The 9,708-nt window shown below is 48.9% G+C and overlaps 1 protein-coding gene across 1 annotated transcript in view; it reads right to left on the bottom strand.

Annotated features, from left to right (window-relative positions):
* LRRK1 (leucine rich repeat kinase 1) overlaps positions 1 to 9,708 on the bottom strand; it is a 185,149-nt gene that overhangs the window by 68,195 nt on the left and 107,246 nt on the right. The window contains exons 6-8 of the mRNA XM_008068530.2: positions 2,131 to 2,357; positions 878 to 1,005; positions 619 to 782 (exon numbers count right to left, since the gene is read on the bottom strand). Coding sequence (XP_008066721.1) covers positions 619 to 782; positions 878 to 1,005; positions 2,131 to 2,357 — 519 coding nt within the window. The remainder of the gene's footprint in view (positions 1 to 618; positions 783 to 877; positions 1,006 to 2,130; positions 2,358 to 9,708) is intronic.

Below are 9,708 nucleotides of genomic sequence, written 5' to 3' on the forward strand. Positions count from 1 at the left end.
CCCCCCCCCCCCCCCCCCCCCGCATTCCAGGACATCCGGCCCATTGTCCTGGGAAATAATGAAACAATATGGGACCAGGCTCTGGAGAGAAGCCGGTTTCCCACACCATATGGTCAAACTAGAAATGTGAATGCCGGTGACGGAGAATTTCCTGGGCTAAAACCAACGGCAATAAAACACAAATATTCTTTATGCTGCTCCATCTGTTTTAACAAGCAAAATTCCCAAGAAACAAAAACACCACCTAATCGGCAGTGCTGCGAAAAAAGATTGATTATTTCTTCCTCTGATCTTACAGCTGTCCTAAAGAAATGGGATCCCTTTCTTGAGCAGAACTCATCCCATGCTGGGGGCACGCTGTCCCTGCAGCCAGCTCTGGTGGAGGTGTTACTGTGTGGCTCTCAAACCCAGAGCCAGGCAGGCTAGCTTCCAGGTGAGTCGGCTGCCTGAGTCACTTGGCCTTGCTGCATGCTGAGTGACACTGCTCGTCTACAACATGGGAAAAACAATCCTGCTATCCAGCCTGGCTGCCGAGGGAGAAGTGAGAGCACGCTCTGTGAGGGTCGGCTGGGATGAAGCGTTGATTGTGGCTGTCACGGTTTCTGGTCTGATACCAACCAAAGGGCAGGCCCAGGGATCTGGAAACACCTTCAGGTTGTTCCTGGAGACATTCAGGGAATTGAGTGACTTGAAAGAATGAAGGAACAGGGCAGGGAGTTCTGTCAATTTATTGTCAGATAGATCGAGTTCCTGTAGCTTTCGCAAACCAATCCAGTTAGTGGCTAGGGAAAAAAAAAAAAGAAGCATGGATTGGTAAAAACATTCCTATCAAGAAGAAAAGGACGAATCAGGTCAGGTCCCTGAGGACAGAACGTACCACTTTCTTCTTCAAACAATTTTTCTAAACAGTTTTTTGCTGCTGTAAGTTTTTGAAGTTTTGAGAGGTGCAACAATCCGGGCGGGAGGTGGGGCAGCTTGTTGCTGGAAATGTCCATGTCAAGCAGCCTGCGGTTGGGGAAGAAGGAAGTCAAGGCATCAGAATAAAGAGGCAAAGCACCATTTTTCCACCTTTCCCTGTAAACAAGATGGTGTATTTTTTCACCCTGCACAAGGTTAGAGTGTGTGCGCAGAAAATGTGGGACACATGATTTTTATTCATTTGAAAAACTGTTTCTAGGACCTGTATAGGTAAAACAAATATCTCTTTGGTGGGCCCCTACCCTAACACTAACCCTAACACCAAGCCCTGAACCCTAATCCAAATCCCTAACCCCATGTAACCCTAACCCCAACCCTAGCCCTAACCCTAACCCTAATCCTATTGGTCCCGCCAACCAAAAGGGACTCCAATCCTCCCTATGCATGTGATAGCAAAATGCACTGGTGCCCCAGAAGCTGCTGTGACACCACAGTGCAGAGCCTGTCACCTTTCAGACTCGTCTATCGGCCCAGGTTAAGGGATGGTGGCTACCCTTTAAGCTGGTGGTGTGCAAGCTTCCTTCCATTCTACTTGTGAGTCCTCTGAGCTACTCAGACCCAGGCTCCTTCCCACATTCTTCTTTCTTACCGCAGGTAAAGCCTTTGTTTTTGAAATCAGCTCAAACCCTTTATGGAATGAGGCTTTGCAGATCTGCATCCCAAAGAAATCAATTAAATAAGGTCCTTCAGCAGGAAGGCCCAGACCTCATCCCAAGGCCTCCAGAAAAAAACAGGCAGGGGCTGTCTATACTGCCAGAGTCCTGCAGAGTTGACTTTTTCTCTGAGTCCCTTCCCATGTTCCTGGGAGGTGGAGTAAAAGCTGGTGCCTCAGGGTTTCTCTGCACCCACTGTCCTGTGACGATTCTGCGGTCAACATTCGATTCCTGGGCAGGACCCAGACAGGTATCTCCGGCAAGCAGTTCTGCATGGCTGTGGGGGAGCTGTGTGCACTTGGGCCAGACAAGCCATCTCTCAAGACCTGAAGAGGGGGCAGGGACCTTGTTCCCGGGAACTTGCATGAGGGTAGGTTTTAGCCAGAACGTTTGTTCTCAAAAACACAAAAGGCCAAAAATACAAAACCAGAGAGCAATTGCAGGGAGACAGTGGCAGCAGCTGGGGCCCAGACTGCCTGTTCACAGCCCAGGGACCCACCCAGAACAGATGATCTCATCCGATGACTGCACACCGGGCAGTTCCCCCAGGTGGTTGTCCGAGAGGTTCAGTCTCCGGAGGTTGATGAGTCCCCAGGGGATGATGGAGGGGAGGGTCGCCAGGCAGTTGGCAGAAAGGTCAAGCTCCGTGATCTGGCAGGAGATGTCTATGAGCCAGTCCAGATCCACCCAGGGCAGCCTGAGGTGGGACCACTTCACTCGCAGTGCCTGGGGGTGGAGCACAGGGAAAAAGCACATGCCAAGGTGAGCTCAGGCTCTATTCTGCAGGCTTGGAATAGAGCAACGGTCTATTCAGGGGTACACCTGTGTGCCCGACCCAGCTGGAGTCCCAGGAGGTTGGGGCCATGTCCATCTGGTTCCCCAGCACCCACCATGATGTCTGGCAAAGGATACCTGCTCTAATGATCTGCACCTGCATTTTGCAGGTCATCTGTGCACGGCTCCAGCAAGTTACCCTCTGGCCGCCAGAGGGAGATGGTGGGCCACCCCTTAGGAGGCAGATCCCAGGGAGGAAGGAAAAAAAGCCAGAATCGCCCATAGACAGAGGAGGCCCCCGGAAGCTCAGAGGAGCCTCGCAGACTGGAGAAGTAGACTGAGCTGTCTTCAGGGCCCTCTCCCCTGTGAGTCGAGTAGCTGCCCCGGGCAGACGCCTGCACCGTACCAGGGTGCTTGGTGGACGGGCCGCTTCCAGAGTGAGACTGAACATACATAAAGGTCACACAATATATACACGAGAACTCTGACCCACAACTCACAGCAACCTACCCAGGAGACCAACTTCCTTATCTGCAATAACTAGCCCAGGAGGCCAGTCTGCTGGAAGTCAGACTTGGAGGAGGCTAGATTGTTCTTTCTAGTATAATGTCCGCCACAATCAGTTCACAATGGCCAGGACTTGATCAATCACTGACAGATTCCTTAATTTTTGTTCCTGCTTTCAATTTAGGACCAATCAGAGAGAACCAACCATGTGAGCCTACCAAATCTACCAGGCCCTGGCTTCTAGTGAGCCGCCTCCAGCTTCCTGGTGCCAACAGCCCCAGTTAGGGCATGCAGAGGCCTCCCTTCTGCTCCATTGTAAAGCCTTTCCTCTCCTCTGCCTGACTTTGGGTTGCTGTGACATGCAAGTGCTGGTGGCTGACTTTCTTGCTTTAAGAGTCCAGCGTACACAGCCGCTGCTTTTCTCGTGTGGTTGGTCTTTGTTTATTTCCACAAGAGGGAGCCATAAAGGCCAGCGGTTTGCTGGCTTGGGGTGGTCAAAAGGATCTGGTTAAATACACAGGAGCAGGACTTTTCTCTTTCCTCTTGATTGTCAAAGAATTTTGGGTTCAATTAGGTTTCTAGGGAGAGGAAATCTGCTTTTGAGCCTGTTTCTCCAAAGCAACTGGAAATCCATATTGGAAAATTGGAGGAGCAGAAATATAAACAAAAATTCGTGCTTTTCAAGTGGGAAAACATAAACCCAGCAGAGACCGTGGGAAAGGAACCAATAATGTGGGATGTTTGCCTTCAAATGGGCACCCGTTGACAAATGCCCTGGTCTGGCCACTAGATGGCAGTGAGTGCATTGTCTTGATCTCCTCCTGCGCTAACTCCTGGAGCTGGGAAAGGGTGAGTGTGTACACCTGCTCAAATCTCTGGGCGTTGAACAAAGGGAATGAGGGTCTCTCTCTTTCCCTTTCTGTCTGTCTCTCCACTTGTCTGGATGAAGAGGGACGGGCAGTGGCGTGCTGGATCTAGGCTTGAGAAAGTGGAATCTTAGTCTCAGTTGATTTTTTTTTTTTTTGAGTTAGAGTCTCACTCAGCCACCCAGGCTGGAGTGCTGATTTTTTTAAACACAAGTTACTCAGTTGCTCTAGGTCTGTTGTATTGTTAGTTTTTCTCCCTACATATTTTTTTGGAAAAATTTTTTAAAAACTTGAGAAAAGTTGAGTTAGGACACAGTGACTACCCACATGCCCTTTACCTAGACTCAGCAAATGTTACTATGTTGTCATATTTGCTTTCCTTGCTCTCTCTCTCTCCACATGTACATGCACTTTGTGGGTTTTTTTCCTGAGAAATTTTCAAATAAGTTACGTAGCACAACACTTCACCCCTCACTACTTCAGCATGTATCTCTGAAGCACAAGAATATTTTCATACTTGACAACCAAACAATGACCATTTTCAAGAAGTGTAATCTCAATACAGTGTATTGTTAAGTCCATGGTCCACGTTCATGTTTTGCGTCCTGAGCTGGATCCAGTCAAGAATCTCACACCGCTATGAGCTGTCACATCCTTTCACTCTTCTTTCAGCTACCAGAGTCCTCACGCCTTTTCATGGCCTGTTAGACACTGTCATTGCAATTTTTCAAGTCATTCTAGTTGTCTTATAGAATAGCCCACAATCTGAATTCACTCAATTGTTTCCTAAAGCTTAGATTCAAGACAACTATTTTTTGGCAACAACCTCAGAGACAATATCGAGTCTTCCCCACTGAATTCCACCAGGGGCACTGATGTCACCTTCCTGCAGGTGATGCTCTTGGTTAAGGCAGTGTCCTTCAGATGTCCCTTGGAAAGATACATTATACCCTTGTGATGCATAGGCAATCTGTCGGGGGTGAGCTTCTGTGACTACTGTGTGTGCCCATATCCCTTTTTTTTTTTGAGTTGGAGTCTCACTCTGTTGCCCAGACTGGAGTGCAGTGGCCGCTTCCGGCCACCGCAGCCTCAACCTGCTGGGCTCCGGCGATCCTTCTGCCTCAGCCTTCCAAGTAACTGGAACTACAGGCGCGTGATACCACGCCCAGCTAATTTTTTGATTTATTGTAGAGATGAAGTCTCGTCCAGTTGCCCAGGCAGGTCTCGAACCCGTGGGCTCAGGCAATCCACTCACCTCGGCCTCCCAAAGTTCTGGGATTACAGGCTGAGCCACCGAACCCGGCCCCCATATCCTTTTATCCAGTGAGTTTAGCATCCACTGCCAATCCTGGCCTGAGTCAATTAGTACAATGGTGGTTGCAGAGTGGCGATTTCTGAAACTACCATTCTTTCTACATGTATGACCTGGCATTCCGCTGTACAAAAGAGCATGCTCCCTGCCCCTTTAAGTATCACTGTGAACTTGGGGATTCTTTTTTATTCCAACTATTAGGATTCAATATTATCATTCTTTTGATGCCCAAGTCACCCCAAATTTGTCCAGAAGGAGTCCCATCCAAGGGGCTCTTATGTTCCTTCGACATATCCCTACCAGTTTTGGGGTACTTCCTTACTTCCTGGGAAAACAAGATGTTCCAGTCTCCTCTAGTACTTTCCAAGCCCAAGCTCTGATTCTCTCAAACAGAAACTTATATTTAGAAACCAAGATGTAGGTGTTAGTTGTGTCATCACTACTGGTGTGTTGCTGCTTCTCAGCACCTTGATGGGACACAGCTCTTAAAGCTAACATGAGTGCGTTCTGAGGCTGCCAATTCCGATTCAGCCACATTGGGTTTTTCACACTCTCTCCACAATTTTTAAGTGTATAAGTGAATTTCATCAATTTACAGATTACACTTCAACTTGTTATTGCCGATTTTAACCTGTTTAATAAGGGGTTTGCACCAGCCGATGCCTAGGTCACTCCCGGACCCAGGATTTTTTCAGGCTCGTGGTCCTGCAAAGGAGAGTGGCCTCCCAGGGGGAGTCTTGGGGTAAACATGTCAGTCAACCCAGCAAGAAGCTGAGGAAGGCAGAGTCAAAGAAGGCTCTCCAGGGCTTTCCTGGGCTCAAGGAGACACCTCCAGGTCTTGGGAGTAAAGGCCACATGAAGCCAAGGTGTCCCAACTGCAATCCAACTCTCTCCACTCTGTGTGGCCATTATGGTCATTCAATATCGAATGGTTTGGACCCAAACTGAAATGGCATCCAAGTGCAAGGTAAAGAGGAGGCTGGTTTTGGTTTTGACTTTGACAACAAATCTTAGGTGTTTACGGAAACCCTTATAAGTAAAACTCTGTAAGACTGTCAAAAATAAACACAAACAGAAAAGAATCAGATGGTTACTGTGGCATGGACCAAGTACGGCACAAATGATCCAGATGGCCTTGGGCATGGGCTTAGATGTGGCAATCCCAGTGGTGGCAGGTTCCCTCCTGACACCTTCTCCATGCTCCCTGAGCTGGGGCTGCAGACTTGAACTTGGCCTCAGGCTGCTCAGCTAACTCCATGTGAGTTCTGGGCAAGTCGCAGGGGGAGGTGGCACTTTCTCAGGCTCTGTCCAGCTCAGGTCCCTTATAGTACCTCTCACTGATCTATCTGTGCAGCACCGACTAAGCCCACAGTTCATCTCCCTGCTGTGGTAGGCAGAGCTGCCAGTCAGAACCAGGACCACATGGTGCCCCAGGACAGGACCCTGCCTGCTCTCTTTGAGGCTCAGAATCATGCTCACCATGCAGTAGAACACAATCAATGTTGTGCACTGAAGAGAATCAAACCCCAAGACCTGTCATCCGTCCCAACCAAGACCTGCCACCTGTCCAATTCTGCACGCCTCTAACCAGACCAATCCCTCTAAGACATCAAGGTCTGCTCAAAACCCCTTAACTGCCCTGCCCCCCCCCACTGTGCTCTGCCTTCCACAGAACATCAAACTCCTCGCCCTGCAGCTTCTCCCCTTCCCAGTCTGCTCCACTTTTCCAGCTTTATGTCTTCCTGTCTGTCACGACCTTTCCCTGCCCACCTAGAGTAGTCCTCAATCTATAGAGATGCCCTCTGCATTCCTGCTGGCAGGTGGCTTGTGGGATTACTTTGTTCCGGGTAAAAGAATTGGAGGATGGGGCACAGTCCCAGAGCAAGGAATTCAAGGCCAAGGAGAAACTGCCAATCAAAGCACAGAGACTGCCTGTTTATCCCCGAACTGCCGGGCTCAAAGAGTGGGCCAGCACTGACAGGAAGGCTTTGGAGGCCAAGAGGGTGTGGCCTCGCTGTTGGCAACTGACTGACCCATGTGTCCAAGGGGCTGCTGGGGTGCTCTGCGGCTACAGACGCTTCCCTTGGAATGTGGGTTGTCATGGCGACAGAAGGGGCCAAGATGGGAGGACAGCGTGGGAAATACGATATGGGCCTGGGCTAAGAGAGTTTCACAAACACTTCTGAGAGCTGGCCTGCTCTTGATGGTGGTGTTGTGAGGTCAGTAAAGACCCTAGGATTCTGCAAGTGGGCTGGTCTCTATTCACACTGTGTCCTCAATAAAGGGGAGACACACGCCGCCCACCTCTGCTCCTTTCTCCTTTCCTTTCTTCTGGAATTCCTGTCCCCTTTTTCCTCCCATCTAAAGCCTATTACTCCTGCAAGCCCCGGGCTGGGGACCACCATATTTACCCCCAACCAGAGCACATGTTACCAAAACACAACAGGAATGATGACTTGTTTAACTCATGTTTGTATATTCAATAATGCTTTTTTTGAGTCGGGGTCTCACTCTGTCACCCAGGCTGGAGTACAGTGGCATGATCATGAAGATCATGGCACACAGCAGCCTTGATCTCCTGGGCTCAGGCGATCCTTCTACCTCAGCATCCTGAGTGGCTAGGACTATAGCCACATACCACCACACCCAGCAAATTTAAAAAATTTTTTTGTAGAGACAAAGTTTCACTATGTGCCCAGGCTGGTCTCGGATTCCTGGGCTCAAGCAAGTCACCAGCCTCAGCTTCCCAAAGTGCTGGGATTACAGGTGTGCGCCTGGCAGCAATGCTTTCTTGAGTACTGTTACACGTAAACCATCCTGTCGGGCACTGGGGTGGACATGAAGATACAGATGCAGCAGATAGAACCAACACTCAGGGAGCTTAGGGCTCAGGGAAGGTGTGTGTGTTGGGGTGTGCATGTGTGTGTATAGGTGCCCGTCCAGATACTCTAACTCAAGGGTTCCTTGTCTTCATGGACTCAAATGAGTGTGTGATGTTGACCACCCAGCCACGAAAGAACACTTGCAGGGAAGCCTCTTCTGCTTCTTCTGGGGGGATTTTTCTAACAGAAAAAAATCATCAATAAGAAATGAGTGGCTGGGGACCACGGACTTCCTCAGACAGGAGGACAAGCAGGAAGCAGACACTGCAGTTCCCAGAGCTTTTTCTAGGCTTATACCTGCTGGGTTTCTGCACGACTGGCATCTGGTAAACTCGAGCCTGAAAGGAGGTGTAGAAGGTAGAAGTCTAAAAAATGTGTCAACACACTCTGAATACAGATGCGTTTATGAAATGATTTCCAGGCTGGATGGAGGTTGAAATACACATAAGATTTCTACCTGATCTTGGGTGAGCTTGAAAACTTTGATTTATAAAAAAAGTTATTTTCTGTTTGGTATACAGACATCACAGGGTGCTCAGGTGTCCACAAAGTGGCAGAGAGAAAGGAGAGAGAATGCACAGTTAAAAAGATGCCCATACACTCAACACTGAACCTAGCCCAGCAAGCCCTGAAGCCCTCGTTACATATGTGTGTTTAGTCTGGGCAGAAGCACAATAAATAAGGCTCTGGGGGAGCAAAGTCAGCAATCGTATAATCCAATCTATGGAGGCTGAACTGCAAAATCAAAGACAGCTCCTTGCAGAGATCCCACCAATTCAACAGGGCAGTTGTTAAACCACGCCCACCCCACCCAGGCTCAAACGTAGAATGTGCTCACATTTGTCTTCAAGCTTGAGCCCTTTAAATTTTTGCCCAGTAAAAGGAAGTACCACCTCCCTCAGAAGGCACAGTTCAGTGGTTTCAGGAACTTGTTTTCTGAGGCAATGGTAGGGACTCAGATAGTCTCAAGAAGGATGTGGTGTATTTCAGGCCAGCTAGTCCATTAGAGAGTGGTATTTAAGAAAGGTCTCCTCGCCTGGTGATGGAGGGTGCAGTCAGGAGGGCATTAGATGCCATTACACGTGATGCTCAGACACACTAGACACAAAATATCGCAGGGAATAAGGCGCTGGGCCGCAATGACATCTTTGTTTTTAACGTCAGCGCAACCCTACTGGTTGAAGAAAAAAATTGTTCAGTGAAGGGCTGGTGTCTCCAATGCTTTTAGGCTGGCTTTGAACCTCAGGAGATGCAGGCTGGTGACCTGGCTCAGTGCAGACACAAGAGGATTTCTGGCTCCTGCGAAGTATGCATGCAAATGTGTCTCTGCATGCTTTTGGGGGCCGAGAGAAGTCTTGCAAGAGTGAAGCTGTCATGTTAGCTCCTTGCCAGGTCTTGCTGACCCCACAAAGCCGAATTCATAGCTCTTCCTCCTGTGGTCCCAACTCCTTATTCCTGTCAGTTAGTCAGTGCTTCACTTATGGCTAATGGAATAAGAATCATTCCCCCACCCCACACTGTAAATTCCTTGAGGGGATAGACTATAGCTCAGTGACACAAAAATGACTGTTAACAGATGGCTGTTCAGTTAAGACACAACGTTAACATGAGGGGAAATAATACACAGAGAGTTCTAGAATTTGTCGATCCTTGGCGTATACAGACCCCAAGCCTTTCTTTTCTTTTTTTTTTTTTGAGTTGGAGTCTCACTCTGTCGCCCAGACTGGAGTGCAGTG

Source organism: Carlito syrichta, unplaced genomic scaffold (genome assembly GCF_000164805.1).
Source record: "Carlito syrichta isolate Samal-C Ts95f unplaced genomic scaffold, Tarsius_syrichta-2.0.1 Scaffold311144, whole genome shotgun sequence".
Classification (NCBI taxonomy): Eukaryota; Metazoa; Chordata; class Mammalia; order Primates; family Tarsiidae; genus Carlito; species Carlito syrichta.